Below are 22488 nucleotides of genomic sequence, written 5' to 3'. Positions count from 1 at the left end.
CCTGCATTCAGGTTTCTCAAGAGGCAGGTCAGGTGGTTTGGAATTCCCATCTCTTTCAGAATTTTCCACAGTTTATTGTGGTCCACACAGTCAAAGATTTTGGGTATGGTCTGTTATATAACCTTTATACCACACTTTATACTTTATCATCACCTAGATATTTATGGAAATTTCGTCTGACTTCCACTTTATGAGCATGGCATCAATACTGCTGATCTGAGAACCTGGACAGTGCTTAAGTCAAACGAATACTGAATGAGTAGGGATGTATGAATTCAGATGGGTGCTCTCTAGGTGAGCTCACACAGATGTCTGAAGAAGACTGGAGTGTTAGAGCCCTTATCTGACATTCCCCTCCTGTTCAGCCTTGGGGCTGATGGGATTTGAATGTTGCCAAGACCTTGAAGCAGCATTAATTGGTGCTGCTGGGTATGTAAGCTAAATAACTCCTTGCAAGGTCAGTCAAAAGGGTAAAACGCTTCAGAAACCCTTTGGTTATAATCATGATTCCTGGGAAGTAAAAAAATGCCAAGGGAGACATGTGGCAATACCTTGGATTTATGCAAAGTAACTGTGGAGATTGATTATTAACAAGAGTTTCTCAGATCAGTGGAATGCTTTGAGCCTGGCTTGTGGCTGCATCTAACATGGACAGACATTCTGAGCCTTGGCTTGTCCAGTACAATATTTTGGGGAAAAAACTGTTCAGCAGTGAGCAAAGTACTAAATACCCAGTTGAAGTTAGTTGGCATGAACTGTAGTCAGCGTGGTTCCATAACTACTTTAAAGACATGTGATCTTAAGGAGAAAGAACTGGGGAAAGCAGACTAAGGATTATTCTGGGTTGACTAACTGGATCGTACACAGGGAAGTCTGGAGTATTACGGTGTTGCAATAGTAACTTACAGCATTGCACACGTAGAGGCCAGGACAGAATTAAATGTACCCAGCAACTACCCGCTCCAGAGTATTCTGGCCTGGAGAATTCATGGGCTGTAGAGTCCATGGGGTCACAAAAGAGTCGGACATGACTGAGTGACTCACTTCACTTTCAGCAGCAGGCTAGTGGACCTGCTGATAAAGGAAAGTTAAGAAAAAAGTTAAAGGTATCACTGAAGAGAAGGGATGGGAAGAAAATGAAGTTAAAGAAACAGGATGGGTCTGGAGTAGTGGCTCTTAAAGGATGGTTCCAGAACAGCAGCAAGAGCTGCTGGGAACTTTCTGGAAATGCAAATTCTGGGGTGGGTCTTAAGCAGTCCCTGTTTTAATAAGCGTCATAGGTGATCGTGTTGTATGTTAGAGAACAACTGGTCTAGAAAAAGGAAACAGAGTTGGAGATCTCAGAGGTGTGCGGTGTCACCTGAAAAAGAGGCATGGAGGCCTACTGTCCTGGTCGATGGCTGATGTGATGTGGTGATGAGAGTCAGTGGCACAGAAGAAGAGGAGATACTGAAGTCTAGCTTTCTGGGTCATCTGAAGACTGAAGATAAAATCAAGGTTAAAATAAAAGGAAAAAAGTGACCCAGTTGCTCATATCATCAAAGAAGGTGAAGCTTGAGTCTTAAGAAGGTCGTTGGAGTGAGTGAGGAGGATTTGGAGCAAATAATATAATGAGATATCAAATGAAGCAGACTGAGAATTGTGATGGATAAAAAGTTTAGCTGTGACAGTAGTGAGCATGTACCAGAACAACCCCTATTCCTCTCTCCTTCAGTTGGGAAAATGGGAAAAGACTAAGTAATTGTTCCACCAGCCAAAAGAGAAAGGAGCCAAGAAGTATGTGCCTGATTGGGAGGAAGAGGCTGCCTGGGAGAAGAGAGGTCTAAGTTAAAGAAGGGAAGTGAGGATAAATGGGAGTTTTAACCCATACACTACAGGGGTTCTTAGTCTACTGCTAAAAGAAAGTAGCCCTGGGATGAAGAGAAAACAGTTCATTGGTGGAAGTTCTCCTGAGTAGCCAACATAATGGAAATGGCTCAAGAAAACAGTAGGCTGAGAGGTCAGATCAGTGATATAGTCAAGAGAGAAACATTACAAGAAAGGAGAATGTCTAGAGAATAGAGAAAACACACACGTACAAGGAAGATAGAACATAAGTTGTATTGACACAAGCTCTTCCACTAAGAGAAGGAACAAAATGGTGGCATGAGAACTTGGTCACTACATCTCTACAGGTTACAACCACTGCTTTCAGAGATCACTCAGAGGACAATAAATGTTTCTGATGGTAGAGGCAGGAACAAAGATAAACCCACACTTAAAATCTGAAGTTACTGTTTAAGCAAGGAGACATGGTCAAAGTGAGTTCCCACTCTAATAAAGTTAGGACAACCCCCAAAATGCCCATGTGACATTCTTATTTAGGGCCCTATATTTTTATGATATTAATTTGTTTAATACAGAGAAGGGAAAAAAGGGAGAGTTTTGTAATTCAGTCAGAAAAATTACACAAGATAACTTTATTTCCATGGATTTCTAAAATCATATGCTTTTAAAAAATCTCTACCTTAATCAATTTACCCCCACTATATAATGTATACTATTAAACCAACCAAATTGACACAGTAACTGCTCTGGAAAGACAAGAATGGGTTGTAAGGGTGAATTATTTTATAAAGTACAACAGATTGCAACCAATTAGTTAACAAAAAGAAGAAAAACTAAACAGCCTGACCCTTTATAACAATTTACAGAACTCTGTTTAACTTAGTAAGAAAAATCTGCTTTGGATAAGGCATTGCTTCATCACTTCTCAGAGATTAAGGCACAAAATCACCAGCATGACAAACTCAAACGTGTAAGAAAATCTGAAGACAGCAGCTAGTACAAATGCTACAAAAACAAAAACAGGTGCTTTGGGGACACTGACTTATATCAAAGTAACATTAAACTGCAAATGTAAAACTTACAGCAACTCAATTTTCCTTCTCCAATGAAGGTTAATCATTTTTAACAGAAGATCAACTTAAAGAACAGAGGAAAAAGCCAATCTCTTAATACTCCTTTTTTGGGGGGAAAAAAATTGTCTCTCAGTATCAGGCAAATTTTAAAAAAATGATTTAGCTGGTATAGATTTTAGAATAGCATATAAACAAATTGATAGCAACTAAAGCAATTTTAATGGCACATTCAGGAGCTTACATTTGAAATGACATTATTGGTTAGGTCCTTTCTTGTGAATTCTACTGTGATGGGTCAAGTATCAATATTTTGTTAATGTTAACTTTAAACAAATATTTTGTTAAGTTTAGCTATGTTTTTCAAAACAGTTAAAACTCCAACACATGAGATTTGAGGGCAAAGATACTGAAAAATCATACTTCAGTAGACTGTTACTACAGCCAACATATTATAATAATTTCCCAAAGTTATTTCTGAAACAATAACTAGGTCTGATGCTATTGTCTTTTAAGAATATTGTAAGTGCACTAAAGCAGTTTCTGCCCGTAATCACAACTCACTAAAGCACTTGGCAAATGAGTCAGGATCAAAACAGATGAAGTGAAGAAACGCTAGCATTCATTATACATCTTATTCATAATCTCATTTACTTTGCCCATTTTATTGTTTCAATATCTCAGGAAAACTTGGATCCAAATAACATGCTAACGTTCCACAAATTAATTATCCTAAAATTTGAGCTGTTTTTCATCAGGAAATGAATTACCTTAAAGGTATATTTCCAGAAAACTTAATTGGATGTTAATCTAATAACATTAGTAAAGCCAGATAAACAAAAGAAATAATCAAATATACCACGGAGTGAATGAAACTCTGATATTACACTACAGTGTTATAGAAGAAAGGAATACAACAAATACAGATAATTTTTTAAGAAATGTACATGCCTCCTGAGCAAGAGGATTTAGGAATTACAATAATTAATATAAGTACCTAATATGTGTTTTAAATTCACTTTAATGTTGGTTGTCATTGTCTCAACCAGTGGTTCTCAAAGACTGCCATGTGGTTATCTCACACATCAATATGAATTCCATGTTTTGAAGACATCATTTGTCTGGTCCCTGTGAAATACATAACGAGTGAACAGATGTGAGGTAGAGATGATGTGATTATTACATAAAGCCAAAATGGCAAAGGAGAAGTTTTTCCAAATGGGCATATCCACAAGCCATGGCGAATTCCATCTCGGATGTGGTGTGAGGTCCAGGATATAAATAACATCCAGGGAAGAAAGCACCATGAGTCTTTGAGCTTGAAAAAGTGCATTGTAAACTTTAGGGTCAGAACCACAGTGGGGATCACAGTAGAACAGTGAAGGAAAGGGCGTCGTGGAAGACTCAGAGCAGCCTGCAGGGAGAAAGCGATGGCTAGTGTCATCTCCTTCTTGGCAAACAACACTTTATAAATGCTGCCTAACATCATAAGTATGTGTTTTCCTGCGGGCTACTGGAAATGCAAAGGGAACATTTTCTATGTCACCTCCAAATACACTCTGCACTAAAAATGAAATCAAGATCTCAAGAACATATGACTAACTTTTTAAAGTTTCCTACTATGTGCTCAGAAAAGTCACAATACAATTTATATCCTACATGTATGGTTAGAGTAAATTTGGAGTTTTAAAGAATTGTTTGGGGCCTCTAAGAGCAATGAAAAAGTCTCACATTTGAATAAAATACTCTTCAACTAAACATAAAAAACTACAGTGCTATATTAATTTCAGATACACAACATAGCTATACAATATTTTTATTGGTTGTATTCCATTTAACATTGTTATAAAATATTGGTTATATTTCCTACTCTGTACATTATATCTTTGTATTTTAATTATTTTATACTTAGCAGCTTGTACCTCTTAATCCCTTTTCCCTATCCTGCTTCTACCCCATTCCATTCTTCAATTAATAAATGCATAAAAGGGGAATATTTTTTGTTGTAACTATTGTATGTTAGCCCTGAATACTTTCAAATTTATTTACAAAAGCATTAGAAAGATCATTAAACATGATTTGAAAGTTGAGTTAAATAAACCAATAGAATTTCTAAACCATTGTAAAAATGTAATCAACATCTAAACAAATGGAAGTTTTTCAGGCTTAATTCCTGAATGATCCAGGGGAAACTCTTGGAGATGATGAAGGACAGGGAGGCTTGGCGTGCTGCAGAACATGCTGTCGCAGAGTCAGACATAACTTAGAGACTGGCCAACAACAACTTGCTAAACATCAGTCAGAGTTTGTTTATTCTACATTCTTATTCCCGCTCCCTTCTCCATACTTTTAGTTGCCTATTTCTATTTTGTCAAACCATAAAACATTTCTGCATTATGCCAGTTTAGTCTCTACCTTTAAGTTCTACGCTATGCTGTACTTAGCAGCTCAGTCATGTCTGACTCTGTGACACCATGGACTGCGGCCTGCCAGGCTCCTCTGTCCATGGGGATTCTCCAGGCAAGAATATTGGAGTGGGTTGCCATGCCCTCCTCCAGGGGAATCTTCCCAACTCAGGGATTGAACCCAGGTCCCCTGCATTGCAGGTGGATTCTTTACCATCTGAGCTATTAGGGAGCTACTGGAGAGAGGAGCCTATCCCTTCTCCAGGGGATCTTCCTGACCCAGGAATCCAACCAGGGTTTTAAGTTCTATGCCCACAGCCTAACATGCTCCCCAACAACAGGGTGGGGTGGGGGCGCCTATGGCAGTCACTGCTTGGAGGAGAGCAACAGCCTCCTGTTGAGATGATTAGTAGTTATGCTCTGGATGTGTGGACAGATATTGACTATTCACACTTTCATTTGTGAAGCCTATTTATATTAATAGTTTCTAAGGAAGAAACTTCCCTGGTGGTTCAGACGGTATTCTGCCTGCAAGGCGGGAGACCCAGGTTCAATCCCTGGGTCAGGAAGATCCCCTGGAGAAGGAAATGGCAACCCACTCCAATATTCTTGCCTGGAAAATCCCATGGACAGAGGAGCCTGGCAGGCTACAGTCCACTGGGTCGCAAAGAGTTGGACACGACCGAGAGACTAAAACACACACAAGGAGGAAACAAGATACTTCTGTTGCTTGCCTGATTCCTAAAATATTCATGCAGAACCTTTATTCATAGGTAAATAATAAAAGAAGGATATATCATAAAATCATAGAAGTAAAAATAGACAGGGCTTCCCAGGTTGCATTAGTGGTAAAGAACCCACCTGCAATACAGGAGACTTAAGAGATTGAGGTTCCATCCCTGGGTGGGGAAGAGTCCCTGGAGAAGTACCTGGCATCCCACTCCAGTATTCTTGTCTGGAGAACCCCATGGACAGAGGAGCCTGGTGGACTACAGTCCGTAGGGTCACACAGAGTCGGATATGACTGAAATGACTTAGCTCGCATGCAAAACTAGGTAAATTCCTACCAGTCCTGCTCTAGGACATGATTTTTCCTGGTTCTGTTCTTCACTTAGTTCATATCCTGTGCGTGTCAGGAGTATGTGAAATGCTGCTCAGATATGATTCAATTAGCATTTGTCTTTATATTGGTGCCCTTGCTTACTGCGTATGTCACTTACAGAAGCAGTTTGAGAGGCTCTACAGGGCTGGAGAAACCATGCATTCAGGAGGCCTGTGTGCAGTTGATAACACCAGATATATGCCTTATGAAGGCAGTAGACAGGTCTGTAGGCTTGCTTCTCCACATTCTGATACCATGAGCTAGTGGGAACAAGGTTTGGGGGGTCTCAGTGTGCTAACGGGCTTTCCAGGTGGCTCATCAGGTAAAGAAATTGCCTGCAATGCAGAAGATGCCAGAGACATGGGTTCGATTCCTGGGCTGGGAAGATCCCCTGGAGGAGGGCATGGCAACCCACTCCAGTATTCTTGCCTGGGGAATCCCATGGACAGAGGAGCCTGGCGGGCTACAGTCCACAGGTTGCAAAGAGTCGGACACGACTGAGCAACTGAGCACAGCACAGCACAGAACTTAATCTTTCCTGCAAGACTTGGCTAATGGATAACCCACAGTGTCCTACCGTATAGCACAAGGAACTCTATTCAGTATCCTGCAATAAACCATAATGGAAAAGAATATTTTTTTAAAAAAAGAATGTATATATATATATATATGTGTTTAACTGAACCACTTTGTTGTACAGCAGAAATTAACACAACATTCTAAATCAATTATACTTCAATTAAAAAAAAAAAAGACTTGGCTAAAACATCTCCTATAAAGCCAGAATGGAACCCCTCAGTTACAATTATTGAACCTTTGCTCTGGGCACATCGACGGCACTTTGTGATGTGATATAATGTGGTCAGTAACATATCTGAACCCTCAGGAAAGTGTTGGGTGCTCAAAAAAGTTGGATGAATGGGCTTTCTTATTCTAAAATAAGGCTAATCTTCTCTAGCTCTAACTAAACTGATGCTATAAATATCAATATCATGGCGTCAAAGAAATCAAAGGCCAGAAAAATTAAACATATGGGCTTCTTACCTTTAAAGACAGGGATCCAGATAGCAAAAAGTGGTCTATATCAATAACAGAGGCTAAAAACCCAGCTAAAATGATTTCTCCAAAGTCAGTCTTCTTCCTGATTCCAATGACTACTGCCCATGACCACATGCCGATCACGCAGTGTACTGAGTTATCTGAAAGTGCACGAAGCCAGGCATTTTGTTGAATTATGGGAAACTGAAGAAGTCTGTCAGCTACTGCGCAGAATAAGCCCAGACCAAGGCTGGAAAGAAGAGATTCAGTGCTGCAGGACTGGAGTAAAGCATGAGACTTCTCCGTCTCCGATGCCATCGCAGAGCAGTACGTCAGCACATGCTAAGCGCCATCACAAAACAGACAGCTCGTTCCTGTGTACATTCCCAGTCATCCTAAAATAGAAAGGAGAGAAAAATATTAATGAAGACTATGGGATGCCATATGATACATAAATTTAAAAATACCAGCAGTAATTCTAGAAGTATAAAATCAAGTTGTAAAAATTGGTATTTCTTTTCTTTAACTGTTTGCTTATTTTTGGCCGTGCTGGGACTTCACTGCTGCTCCGGCTTCTCTCCAGCTGTGGCGAGCGGGGGCTCCTCTCTAGCTGTGATGCAGGGGTTTCTCCCCGCGGTGGCTGCTCTTGTGGAGCTCAGGCTCTAGGCACAGGGGCTTCAGCAGTTGTGGCAGCTGGGCTTAGCTGCTCTGCAGAACGTGCAATCTTCCCGGACCAGGGACCAAACGAGTCCCCTGCATTGGCGGGTGGACTCTTACCCACTATACCACCAGGAAAGGCCTTTTTTCTTTAACTGTTACCTGTAATTCCATTCCACCCCCCCCAGCTTTATTGAGATATAAATGATACACAGCACTGTGTAAGTTTAAGCTGCAGAATGTGATGATTTAATATACGTATATATTGTGAAATGATCATAATACAGTTAGCATATCCATTACTTCACATGGTTACCTTTGAGTGTGTGCAGTGAGAACATTTTATGATATACTGTCTTAGAATCTTTCAAGTATTGAAAGAAACAGTATTTCTTAAGTTTATATATAATAAGCCACGTGGCCCAAAGAGAACAGACTAGCCTTGTAGGAACAACCGTTTAGATGGTAGCGTGTATCAAGGGAAATTTAAGAAAAGCCGCTGACTAATCTATTACTTTGAAGTCATCAAATCTTTCTTTCAGCAATGTGTACTACAGAGTAGTGGGCATCCACCCCAGCAACTGCTTTCCATACTTTTTTCTGATAACAGCATCACCTTCCTTTGGGAAAAGTGCTTATCACAATACCCAGACTCTGCAGCTGATCAATTAGAACTGTCTCCCTTACTAGTAGTAGTGATTAAATAGCAATGACTAATTAGTAATAATTTTATAGTAGTGAATAGTAGTGATTACTCTGCTGAAGAAGGTGACCCCAGCTGGGCCAATCGGACTCCTTATCAGGATTTTTCCAAGTGGAGCTGATGGAGAAAGTTCCTTTACTTCTTATAGAACATAGACTCAACTACATGGAAGAGCCTAGGAAAAACGAATCATAAGGACATCAAGTCCTCAGGACCAATCTCTAAGGTTCTTAGAGCTTCCCTGGTTCCTGCAACTCACCTTTCACTTCTATGAGCTACTTCAGGATTTTCTCAATAAGTCCCCTTTTCCTTACTATTACCTCTAATCAAAGAACCTTAACTGACATAAAAAGGCAATTGTAATTCTGAGTGCTCACCTGGCATACAATATTGAGATCACTTATCCAGTTAAAGTTATTAATATTGTGTGATACCTGAAGTTTTTGCTTTGTATTGTTGTGTCTTAGTTCTGAGCATTAAAGACTAACTAAATGATTTATTGAGAATGATTCAACTTCCATTCTGTAATGAAAACTATACATAGATCACTGTATATATTCTAACAATTTATAGAGAAATGCAAAACACCTAAAATAGGACCTTTAAAAAGGTCTAAGTTGAAGGACTTGTACCATCTGACTTTAAGTCTTACTATAAAGCTACGTAACCAAGAATGTGGTACCATTATGAAGATGGACAAATGAATCAATGCAACAGAATAGAGAGTGGGTTCACAAACAGATCCACACGCATGGTCAACTGATTTTTGACAAATATGCAAAGGAAAGTCAGAAAGGACTTTCTGACTTTGAAAGGAGAAAAGACTCCTTTCAACAAATGGTGCTAGAACAACTGGATATCCATATGCAAAAATAATGAACCTCAGTCCATACCTTCCTCCCCATACAAAAATTAACTCAAAATGGATCACAGACCTAAAAGTAAAACAAATCTATAAAACTTCTGGAAGAAAACACAGGAGGATATCTTTGTCCTTGGGTTATACAAAGAGTTCTTGGTAGCAGTATCAAAGCTCCATTGTTTAAAAAGTTAACAAATTAAGCTTCATTAAACTAAAGAACTTCTGCTCTTTGAAAGACAATGTTAAGAGAATTAAAACACAAGACATAGATTGGGAGAAAATATTTGCATATTTCATATTTGATAAAGGATTTCTACACAGAATAAAGAATTCTGAAAACATGATAACAGAAAAACAGGCTGATACAAAGATGGATGAAAGATCTGAAAAGGTACTTTACAAAGATGATATACAAATGGTCAATAAGCACATGAAATATGCTCAACATCATTAATTATTAGGGGAATGGAAAGTAAAACCACAAACATAACTATCAGAATGGCTAAAATTTAAGGCTGACCATTTCCAAATGTTGGCAAAATGTGGAGCAGTCAGAACTCTCATACATTATTGGTGGAAATGTAAGATGATACAACCACTTTCCAGTTTCTGAGAAAGTTAAACATGCTCCTACCATATGACTCAGTCAGTCCATTCCTAGGCATTTACCTAAGAGAAATGAGAGCAAACATCCACACAAAGACGTGCATAGCAATGCTCATAGCAGCTTTGTTTTTTTTTAATATTAGCTTCAAACTGGAAGAACCCAACTGGATAAACAAAATATGGGGGGAAAAATAAATTAAAAAAAAAAAAGCCTACAGTAAAAGCCCATAGGGTGCTTCCTAGGTGGCACTAGTGGTAAAGAACCCACCTGCCAATGCAGGAGCTCTAAAGAGATGCAGGTTCCATCCTTGGGTCAGGAAGATCCCTTGGAGGAGGGCATGGCAACCTACTCCAGTACTCTTGCCTAGAGAATCCCTTGGACTGAGGAGCCTGGCATACTCTAGTCCATGGGGTCACTAAGGGTTGGACATGACCGAAGCAACTTAGCACAAAAACTTATAGAACTGTACAAAGAATGAACCCTAATGTAAACTGTGGACGTTAGTCAATAATAATATATCAATACTTGTTCATTAATTGTATCAAATGTGTGTGTGTAATGTAATGTATGTGCATGATCAGTTTTGTCCAATTCTTTGCAACCCTGTGGACTGTAACCTTCCTGGACTGACCCGGGAAGATCTCCTGCATCTTCTGCATTGCAGGCAGAGGCTTTACCGCTGAGCCATAAGCCAAACAAACATGCCACACTCTTGGAAAAAGTTAATAATAGGGAGAAATGTGCAGAGGAAGAATGGCTATATGGGAATACTTTCTACTCTGCTCACCTTTTCTGTAAACCTAAAACTGTTATAAAACAAAGTATTTTTAAGAAGCAAATAAAGTATGGGAAAATGTTATAATTGTTACATTTAGGTAATGAACATACTTTAGTTCATTATACTCTACTTTTATGTTTGAATTTCTTATCTAGAAATGTTTTTTAAAAATGTACCTAGTATGATCCCACTTATTAAAATTCTAGAAAATGCAAGAAAGGAGGGGCAGGAAGGATTAAAAAGGAGCATAAGAAAACTGGAGAGACAGATTCATTACTTTATTACCTTGATTGTGGTAACTTTCATGGTTCATAGTTTCATACCCATACCAAAATATATCAAACTGCACATTTTAAATATATGCAGTTTATTTTGTGTCAAGTATACTCCAATAAAGATGTTAAAAAGTTAGGAAAATATACTTTATTGTCAGTAACAATAGCAGCCTTTCATGTAAGGAGCAATCTGAAAACAAGAAAGAGATTATGGAAATAAAAAACCTGACTGCCCAAATAAAAAGTCAATACAAGCAACGCATAGTAAAATGAATGCTTCAAAAAACACAATTAATAAAAATACATTCAAAGAATTGTCTAAAAGCCTGAGGGTGAAATAAAGGACAAAGAGTTGGACATTGAGAGAAAAAACAAAAAAAAAAAAGAAAGAAAAAACAAATTCAAAAAATAAGGAGAGGGACTTCCCTGGTGGTCCAGTGGCTAATACCCCATGCTCCCAATGTAGGGGGCCCGGGTTTGATCCCTGGTCAGGGAATTAGATCCCACATGCTGCAACTAAGATCCAGAGCAGCCAAATAAAAAAAATTATAAATATTAAAAAATAAATAAAGAGAAAATCCTTAAGACCCAAAGCAACAACAATAGTTATCTGCAAAAGAAACAGAATGCAATTAACACCAACACCGAACACTGTTGGACAACAATTACAGAGCTCTGAGAGAACGGGATTATGACAACAGGAACTCTAAACATAACTAAGTTATAGCATCTATGTGACAATTATAAATTTTAAGATTTTTACCTTAGAAATTGTTAACACTTTTATATAATGTTTTGGGAAAAAATAATCAAGGAGCAGGTCTTTTAAATTTTTATGGGAAGAAGAGAAAAATACATAAAACTTGCTCAATATAGCAAAGTAGAAAAGTAATCTATGAAGAAGAAAATTTTACTCCCACCCTTACACACCAAAAATAAAAAAGAAAACAAACATGTCAAACACAAATACTATAATCGATGTGAATGTATTAAATTTCTCTATAAAGAGACAGCTTGGAAAAGAAAGAAACATCTATGAAGTTACTGTTCATAAGAAAACATCTCAAACAAAAAGTCTCAGCAATATAGAAAATAAAGAGCTGAGAAAATATCTATCTAGAAAACACAAACACAATGAAGCAGCAGTGGTATTAGGCTGGTGCAAAAGTAATTGCAGTTTTGCACTGTTGAACTTTGCCGTTTGATGTTGGAATACACTCTTAAATGTGGTTATGTTATATACCATTTTAATGTACATCTCTCGATTTATGTTTTTCACCAATGACTTATTACTTGCTATTTCCGTTCAGTTCAGTTCAGTCGCTCAGTCGTGTCCAACTCTTTGTGACCCCATGAACCACAGCACACCAGGTCTCCCTGTCCATCACCAACTCCCGGAGTCCACCCAAACCCATGTCCATTGAGTTGGTGATGCCATCCAACCATCTTATCCTCTGTTGTCCCCTTCTCCTCCTGCCCTCAATCTTTCCCAACATCACGGTCTTTTCAAATGAGTCAGCTCTTCGCATCAGGTGGCCAAGTATTGGAGTTGCAGCTTCAACATCAGTCCTACCAATGAACACCCAGGACTGATCTCCTTTAGGAGGGACTGGTTGGATCTCCTTGCAGTCCAAGGGACTCTCAAGAGTCTTCTCCAACACCACAGTTCAAAAGCATCAATTCTTTGGTGCTCAGTTTTCTCTATAGTCCAACTCTCACATCCATACATGACCACTGGAAAAACCATAGCCTTGACTAGATGGACCTTTGTGGACAAAGTAATGTCTCTGCTTTTTAATATGCTGTCTAGGTTGGTCATAACTTTCCTTCCAAGGAGTAAGTGTCTTTTAATTTAATGGCTGAAATCACCATCTGCAGTGAATTTGAGTTCCCTTAGGGTTCAGGAATTCACAATGGAGAACTGGAGCGGATGATGACTGTGATATCCTTGTTTACTGGCAGAAAATACTCCATTTCTTGGGGCTTCCATCTGCCTGCAATGCAGGAGACCAGGGTTTGATCCCTGGCTCAGGAAGATCCTCTGGAGTAAGAAATGGCAACCCACTCCAGTAGGCTTGCCTGGAGAATTCCATGGACATAGAAGCCTGGTGGGCTACAGTCCATGGGGTCACAAAGAATCGACACAACTGAGAGGCTAACACTTTCACTCCATTTCTCAGAAGAGACAGAGGGAGGGAGAGTGAAAATGTATCATTATACTCCTCAGGAAGAAAAAGACAATTACATTAATTTGTAAGTGAAATGACTGCCTATACAAGATAATAAATTGAAAATTGTTAGAATTTAGAGCTTCCCAGGTCTTGCTAGTGGTAAAGAACCCGCCAGTCAATGCAGGAGACATAAGAGATGCGTGTGGGTTTGATCCCTGGGTTGGGAAGATCCCTTGGAGGAGGGCATGGCAACCCACTCTAGTATTCTTGCCTGGAGCAACCCATGAACAGAGGAGCCTGGCAAGCTACAGTCCACAGGGTTGCACAGAGTTGGACACAACTGAAGCAACTTAGCCTATCCTAGAATTTAAGTTGCAAAAGGTGACTTAGCCAAGCCTAGAATTTAAGTTGCAAAAGGTGGCTAATTCAAGATAAATTATTAATATACCAGCAATAATTGAAAGGGGAAACTACCAGAAAATGAACATTCATAACAGCAATAAAAACTCAAATATCAAGGATAAACTAAACAGATAATGCACCGCATGTGAAGAAAATGACAGAACTGTATTACGTCAATCAGCTATGCCGAGCTCTTGTGGCTTTGTGCTATGTTCCAGCTAAGCTGGAAGTATACTTCCCAGAATCCCCTTCCTCGTTATGTGTCGTGCTGGCTACAGGAGCCTCTGTACATGGAACTTGGAAAGCAGAAGTGAAGCAGCGGCCATGTTTTTTAACTCTGAAGCTTGGTGCTGGACACACTGTGGGGCTTGCACGTGTTGTTGCTGATCTGTCAGCTCACCTTACTGGCATGGGCAGGTGAGGCCTGCAGCTCCTCAGCTCCCACCACGTCTTCCTTCACCCTCTCCAAGTCCTGGGCCTCTCCTGCAGGTCACCCACAGCATCAAAACTGAAGCTGGTGAGAAGTCAATGCAGATTGCAATGTCCTTGTTCTCACCCCATCCACCTTCCCTTCCCAACAGTCTAGCTGACATGCTTCAGGCCCAAAAACAGACTCAAAGGCAACAGCCTGCTCTCCCAGTCCCTACAGTTACAGAAGGTCTTTCTTATTTGTTAGCATGCAAAGTAGTTTTGCTTCTTTGATGGAACTTCACTGATAACAAGAGCCAGACCATTTTACTAAGGAGAAAACATGGATGGTGTTACTGTCCTCAAATTAATCTATAAATTTAATGTATCTCTAATCAAAATCATAACAGGGATTTTCTTTTAGCAGCTTCACAGAATGTTTTCAGACTGGCATTCAATCCCAGGTGGCGCTAGTGGTAAAGAACCTACCTGCCAATGTAGGAGACAAAAGAGAAGCAGGTTTGATCCCTGGGTTGGGAAGTACCCCTGGAGAAGGAAATGGCAAGCCACTCCAGTATTCTTGCCTGGAGAATTCCATGGACACAGGAGACTAGCAGGCTACAGTCCATTGGGTTGCAAGGACATGGCTGAATAGACTTGGCAAGCAAACTTGCAAAAGCAGAGTGATGTGAACACTGAAAGGTGAATCCAAAATCCGAGACAGATCAAGTGTGTGTTTCCAGAAGGGGGAAATGTATGTACCATTCCAAATTGGTAAGGAACAATTATTATTTTACTCAGATCTTGTGTCAGTTAGGTTTCTTAAGTGCATGGAATAGAAAGCACTCTAGCAATAAAAGCAAAAAGCATTTATTAAAAGGATATTGGGAAATCACAGTCTTGCCTGGTTTCAAGAAACAAGTTTCAAACTATGCCTCGAGCACCTGAGTGCACATGACACCAGACACCTGCAGTGAAGACCTCCCTGCCCCTGAACCCCTGAACCCAGCTTGCACTGCTTAACCCATCACCAGATATTATCACTGGCATTGCTGCTAGTTCTGCCTCATCTGCTGCTGTTATAAAGATTCTTGGAGTTCTGTTTCTTTGCTCTCAATACAAAATTCAGAGTTGGGCACTGGCTGGGCCTAGATCACATGCCCATTCCCTAGCTGCAAGGGAGGCTGGAAAAGATAGTATTTGGCCTTTTCAGCATAACTAGTAGAAAGTGATTCTTTTCTCCTTCTACACATGTTAGAAGAGGAATCTCAAAAGTATACTATGCTGAGCAGGATAATGACCAGTCTGCAATGGTAACGGGTCTGTTACAAAAGGCTTTAATTGCTAAGTAGTACTGAAGAGTCAATCATCAGGTGAAACCTGAGATTGGATCATCTGTGCAATGCTCAGTTTTATACGGCAGAGTTGTTTAAACAACTTTAGATTTCAAAATGTCACATTCACAAGGATTAGAGTTTTATATTAATAATACAGACCATTTCTCTGGTTAAATTAAGAGAGGGAATCAGTTTGACTGACTAGATGCCTGGAAATTTTCCACAGTCAAGAGAGCTTTTGTAATCAGTTTGGTATCAAACTTGGGATATTTACATGAATTTGTAAACAGACTTCTACAAAGTCCAGCTGGCTAGACTTTTAGAGAGGAGCTCAAACATATTTTAAAAATACTGATAGACATGACTGTATCAAAATGTAAACTCATGCGCGGCAAAGTTAAACACTAATACATGGAGGAAATTTTGAACATTTATGATGGAGAAAGATAAGAAGCCTTACTTTACAAAGGGTTTTTAAAATTAATGAGAAGATGGGACTTTCCTGATGGTCCTGTGGTTAAGAATCTGCCTTGCAATGCACGGGATGCAGGTGCAGTCCCTGGTCAGACGGAACTAAGATCCCACATGCCACAGAGAAACTGAGCGCCCACGCCACAGCTGCTGAGCCTGTGAGCTCTGGTGTCCGCATACCACACACAGCTAGGGTTTGTGAACCACAGTGAAAGACCCCACAAGACACAGTGAAGACCGGAGGGCTGCAATGAAGACCTGATGCAGTCAGATAAAAAAGAAAAAGTAAGTATCTCAATAATAATGTGGCTATGTCTAAGAAAAGGCAATTTGGAAAAGGAAGAAATACAAAGATCAAGAAAAGTATTAAAATATTTCAACTTTATTGGTAATCAATTGAATTTAATTTAAAACAATAAGATTTCAATCTAAGATTGACAAAAGATTGCTAATGATCTGTTAATGGTGGGGAAATGATCACCCTAATAGAGTATTAGCAGTTGTATAAATTGGCATAACTTTTCTCAAACAATTTGATAATATGTACCAAAAATGATTAATAAATGAGCAAATACTTTTGACTCAGCATTTCCATTTCTACAAAATTATCCTAAGAAACTAATTAGATAAATACAAAGAGTTACACATGGATGTTCAGCATGGCATTGTTTATGAGGAAAAGTTAGAAACTATGTGCCCAAAATACAGGACTACTGAAATAAATTCCATATTATTATGCAGTCATTAAAAAATACTTATTCCCCAATTTATTGACATATTAGATATTAAAATTTTAAAGGTATCCTATAAAATCATACATAAAATATTAAATTTTTGTTAAAAATACATACATACATGTAAAAAACCTGGGAAACTGTTCATTCGGCTTGTCTGTCACTGGTGGGCTTACATGTGATCATTATTTTTTTCCTTTCTTTGATTTCCCCCAAATTTTCAATATCATGAACACAAAACCAATAAAATTCCTCTGAAAAGTTAGTTAGAAGTAATTAAACTCAGACCACAATGATAAACTCAGCTTCATAAAAGTGTAATTTTTTAAAATGTAGAAATATATTTATAACATTATAAATATTAAGAAAATGTTAGAATATACAACATTAATAAACATTAATAAAGTTGTATGCGTGCATGCATGCTGTCACTTCAGTTGTGTCCGACTCTGTGTGACCCTATGGACTGTAGCCCGCCAGGCTCCTCTGTCCATGGGATTCTCTAGGTAATAAGACCAGAGTGGACTGCCATGCCCTCCTCCAGGGGATCTTCCCAACCCAGGGACTGAACCTGTGTCTCTTACATCTCCTGCGCTGGCAGGAAGGTTCTTTACCACCAGTGCCACCTGGGAACCTGTCAAGTTGTATGCAAATCTCATAAGTCCAATTTATAGTACAATATAAAAATAATGTATTCACATTTATGTATTGGTTGGCACATGAAAAGTCTATATGAAAGAGTTCCATATCTCTAGATGAAATAAATTTATGAAGGTTCCATTAATATTTTTAATAGTGTGAAGAATACTTGCTTTGTAGATAACAACTATTTTGTTAATGATACTGGACCCTACAACAATCCTCAAATTCTTTTGTTGTTGTTTAGTCCCTAAGTCGTGTCTGACTCTTTTGTGACCCCCTCATGGACTATAGCCCACCAGGCTCCTCTATCCATGGGATTTCCCAGGCAAGAATACTGGAGTAGGTCGCCATTTCCTTCTCCAGGGGATCTTCCCAACCCAGGGATTGAACTCTTGTCTCCTGCATTGGCAAGCAGATTCTTTACTACTGAGTCACCAGGGAAACTCCCTCAAATTCTTAATCATTTGCAAAAATGAAAATTATTCTCTAAAGCACAAAGATTGAGTTATAGTCTACAGATTCTTCCAAGATTAGGAAATAATGATTTCAAGGTATTTTCAACCAAGAGATACAACCAAAATGCAAGAGACCTCCAAGGTCATGAATCCTTTCTATATACCTTCAGATTTATAGCTCCATAAGTCATGAATCATTTGTGTCTACTTTGCAAAGTAAGCATTTGACACCTGAATGGATAAAGATGTCAATGTGTTTAAAGGCTCAGTATATATAAAGTTTATAAAATATTCCTTGAATCAAGGATAACATCATTATCCACTCAGCTGGATGGAAACTGGGACACACAAAGCTTGAATTAATGACCAAGCCAGAGAGGTGCCACACCATCAACATCGCCCTCCTTCAGTAAGCTGTGGACTGTAAATTAGTCCTGAGGAGAAAGGCGGCCAGTCAGGTTCTCCAGATGAGTGTGAGGAGAAGGTAGGCTGGGCACAGTATACACAGAGGCCTAACAAAACAGCTCTTCTGCCATTCAAACTTTGCTTCTATATGCATTTAATTACAGATTCACTGTCAAATCTCATCCCAGAAAGCACACAGAAATAAAAGGTCATCATCCACCTAACTGCAAATTGCATCATGTCTCTGTAAAGCCATTTCATTACATCCATCTTTTTTTACTCACTAAACAATTTTCAACCTTCAATAAATATATTTCAATGTTACTCACCGTGTATTTTACTTGATGAATTCAGACACAAAAATGACCAGGTAGCTAATAAAGTGTCATGAGCAAAATAAAACAAGATCACTTAAAGTATTTAAATGATGATCCAAATTTAAAGTGATCTGAAAAAGAAAAAATTGTTTACAAAATAACTATACAGTAGTTTATGAATAGGAACAGATACACATAATAGGGTGACACAAATTGCATTTTAAATGGAAGGTGTAAACAGCTTGCTTGATGAGAGAGAAATAAAAGGCACACTTGAGTAAACTCTGAAGCAGATCCTTCAGCCCCAGTCAAGCCTTCAGATGCCTGCAGCCCTGCCAACATCTAGAACTACAACTTTGAGACCCTGAGCAGAACCACCCAGCTAAGCCTCTTCCAAAAATCCTGGCCCAAAGATACAGCGAGGTAACTGTTTAGTCTTTTAAGCCTAAAAGCTTTGGGGTAGTCTGTTTTGCAGCATGGATAGCTAAAACAGTAGTTTCTCTTTTCAAGAAAGGTATAATTATGGCCCCAGAAACACACAACTGGAACATCTATTCCACTAAAACTATTTGTGCAGATGTATAGAATAGATTCTGGGTGTAAGAAATTTAATAGGTGTACTTCCTCTTATTACCTCTGATTAGAACACCCAGTCCATGGGGTCGCAAAGAGCGATGTGGTCCACGGGGTCGCAGAGTCTGACACGACTAAACGACTGAATTGAGAACACCCAAGTGTCCCATTTGTCTTCATTCCCCTTCTTCCTGTTTCCCCATTTCCTGCTCCTCCCCCATAAACAGAATGGGCTCTAGAACCTCTTAAACTGTAAAACAGCTTTATGTTTATTTTACATACTCACTTTTGTTGGGCAAGTTCATTACGAGAATTGTAATTTTCTTTTAAACTTGTCATGCATGAAGCTAATGTGCTCAAGGTGTTTAATATCTCATTATACTAATACAAGGAGAAAACAAGTTAGCAATCCTCAGCCTGTGAACTAAAGATACTATCTGTAATGATATCTGCCATAACCGCCAGTTACCCAGATCATAAATTTCCATGACTTGCAGGAGACACTTTCTGCAACAGCCAAAACTCTACCACACACCATCTCCATTACAGTATAATGCCATCAACTATGGGGCCTTCAGGGCTTCCCAGGTGGCGCTAATGGTAAAGAACGCGCCTGCTAAACCACGAGACCTAGGTTCAGTCTCTGCGTCAGGAAGATCCTCTTAAGGACACGGCAACCCACTCCAGTATTCCTGCCTGGAGAATCCCGTGGACAGAGGGGCCTGGCGGGCTACAGTCCATGGGATCGCACAGAGCCGGACACGACTGAGCGACTAAGCACTTGAGCCCGGGGCGCATTAAGGGCCCTCGAGCCGGGTAAGGATGGCAATGGGCAACTCAGGCAAAAGCGCCGGCACCCCGCCCAGACCCAAGGAAACCCAAGGGGCGCGGAGCTTAGGTGAGGGCTGGACGCCTATGGGATCTAGAAGGCGCGACAAAGCCGAAGGGCTCCGGGCCACTGCCGGCCGACCACACTTCACCTGCTCCCGGGTCCCGTGCGCCTGACGCCCCGGCACGCCTTCCCCACCGGGAACCTGGATCTTCTAGACTTTCAGGTTCAAGTGGTCCCCGCTTCCGGCCTCGCACCTCAGGATGCAGTTTCGTGGCGTCCATACAGTCCGTTTCTCGCTGAGGACCAAAGGCAACCACCATCTGCTCCGCCCGCTGAAGCAAGCCTGCGACGCGAACGGCGCCCCCCCCCGCCACCCGCCCATACCCTCTCCACCCTCCCGTCGGTACTATAGAGATGCCGGCCGCAGGCCAGAGCGGCTACGTCACCTCACCACTCCCCCCTACGCCGTTACGGGAACCGAGAGGACGCCGGGATACTGGTTCCATTCCCCCGCCGCCGGAACGCTGCTTTAGTGTTCGTTAGCTGAGAGGGTGGGTATCTCGTGTTACCCCGAAAGTCGTGCTCCCCAAAAGGAGACATTTGGGACAGTGGGGTGGGAAGTGAAAAGTGACTTGTTGGTTTCCATCTTGAACCTGAGGATTTGTTTTTCGGCTTAACCGCAGCTGTCCACAGCGCACCCAAGCTGCGGCGGAAGCGGGGACAGACACGTAGTTAACCTCACCAAATGTGGGAAGCGTGGCCTTAGACGCTGGAGCTCGGAGACACCGGCTGTCCCGGGTGTATTGAGATGTTTCCGACTTCCTGCAAAGGATCCTTTACGGCGGGCGTAGGAGTTTTTCACTCTGCGAGACTGCGCGACTTTGCAGGCCTGAAGCTCTTTTGTAGCGCTCCACCGCCCCCTTGGGGAGTTCTTGATAATTATTCTGCGTTTGTGCAGTGGACTTTGGGGGCCGCTCCTTGTGGTCGGCAGTGACAAGGCCGGAAGGCTTAATCGTGACTACTAATTCCCCCGAGTCGAAAAAGACAACATAAAAGGTAGCTTGACCTTGATTAACTGGGCTGACAAGGTGCAGGTGTTTAGTACGTCTGGCCAGTTCCCATCACGTCTTGGGAGTGGTGGGTGCTCTCCAAGCACCAAGGAGACATCTAGCTTGACATTTGACCCTAGGAAGTACTGGCCCAAAAGAGGGGACTCAAAGAGGAACATTTTTTTCTCTTTCTTACCTACTTTCTCAAAACAAGTGTTGGATGTAATGCAGGGGCATTGTATCAATACTGATAGATAGTGGAAGGAGACGGTAGAAAATTGGACTCTTCCATCTCAGGTAAACTTCTAGGTCTCTCACAGAACCTTAAGGTGTGGCTTAGTTTTTGTTATAGAAGTTTTCATTGCTTGACACACTTTTGGTTCTGAGCTAAGGAGGGAGGAAATTATACATATTTTACCTGCACAGCTTAAAAGCTTATTAAACATATTTATTGCTGAATACATTAACCACAGTGCTTTTAGTCATGTTAAGGGCAGTTTTTTTCTGTCTGAATGCAATAACAATTTGGCATTACCCTTATGGCAGCATGGGTACATGTATTACTATAGTCGAGGCTTTCTGGAGTTATTTAGGGACGACATACGGTTTCCTGCGACCAAAACAGAACTTAGTTATTTCTATAGTCAATCTACTGCCCAAAGGGGCTGTTCATTTACACACACTGAGTGTTCGCAACATGCCAGACACTATGCTTGTTAATAAGACTATAAAATAACTTTATGGGGCTCAAATTCTAGTGGAAGATATAGACCACAAAGAGTAAATATGGTGATGTAACAGTAACTGGGGGAAGCCCCTCTGAGGGATATTTGTGCTGATACTTGAAGGTGGCAGGGAGCCCAGTGTGAGAGAAACTGAAGAAAGCATTGTGCTCAAATTGCTTACATTTTATCTCCTAACCTATTACACTCTTTTTTTGCTGTTTTTCTTGTTTCCTGTGTTACTTCTTTTATGTGAAGAGGCTGGTCTCCTCAAGAAATCAGAAGTTAATTTGAACATTTCTTGTTATATTTGGTATAATCCTGAAGTCTTTTTGGAAGTATGGTTTTCTTCTTTCTCAATAGACAGGTGCAATAAATAGTACTTTTGGTGAGCTTATTTCTCTTTTGGTCTCATGTATTTTGTAACATAAATCTTTTGAGATGTTCAAAACAAATGAAAATATTTGGTAACATGAGACAAATTCAGATAAAATTTAGTCTTAGCTGAAGTGCTCCATTCTTAGCTTGCAGTAATATTGTCCACATTAAGGTTTTTTTTTGAAAGAGCTGATTCTCTTTTCATAGATCTGCTGAAAAATACTTGGTGTAGAGAGACTAAATAGCAAATGACCAATGCACACAATTC

The 22488-nt window shown here is 40.2% G+C and overlaps 1 protein-coding gene and 1 long non-coding RNA gene across 6 annotated transcripts; one reads left to right on the top strand and one right to left on the bottom strand.

The window, feature by feature from the left end:
* Positions 1–2422: 2422 nt before the first annotated feature.
* On the bottom strand, positions 2423–20443 carry TMEM267 (transmembrane protein 267). 5 transcript variants are annotated; one of them, XM_043887350.1, is made up of 5 exons: positions 20220–20414; positions 18679–18797; positions 14298–14411; positions 7449–7837; positions 2423–4311 (listed from the first exon to the last, which is right to left on the bottom strand). In XM_043887350.1, exons 4-5 carry the CDS (start codon positions 7758–7760, stop codon positions 3976–3978), a joined length of 648 nt encoding a protein of 215 aa, XP_043743285.1. In that variant the 5' UTR covers positions 7761–7837; positions 14298–14411; positions 18679–18797; positions 20220–20414; the 3' UTR covers positions 2423–3975. The 5 variants fall into 5 exon arrangements, with proteins under 5 accessions (XP_043743285.1, XP_043743282.1, XP_043743283.1 ...); XM_043887347.1 differs by lacking the exon at positions 14298–14411 and having other exon boundaries at positions 20326–20443; XM_043887348.1 differs by lacking the exon at positions 14298–14411 and having other exon boundaries at positions 20220–20417.
* On the top strand, positions 20444–22239 carry LOC122683615. Its single transcript, XR_006337789.1, has 2 exons — positions 20444–20622; positions 20755–22239. It is a non-coding gene; the product is annotated as an uncharacterized LOC122683615 (long non-coding RNA).
* Positions 22240–22488: the final 249 nt, after the last annotated feature.

The sequence above is a fragment of the Cervus elaphus genome, chromosome 25 (genome assembly GCF_910594005.1).
Source record: "Cervus elaphus chromosome 25, mCerEla1.1, whole genome shotgun sequence".
Lineage (NCBI taxonomy): Eukaryota > Metazoa > Chordata > Mammalia > Artiodactyla > Cervidae > Cervus > Cervus elaphus.
Note: the sequence above shows the minus strand (reverse complement) of the source record. Positions and strands in the feature narration are given on the sequence as shown.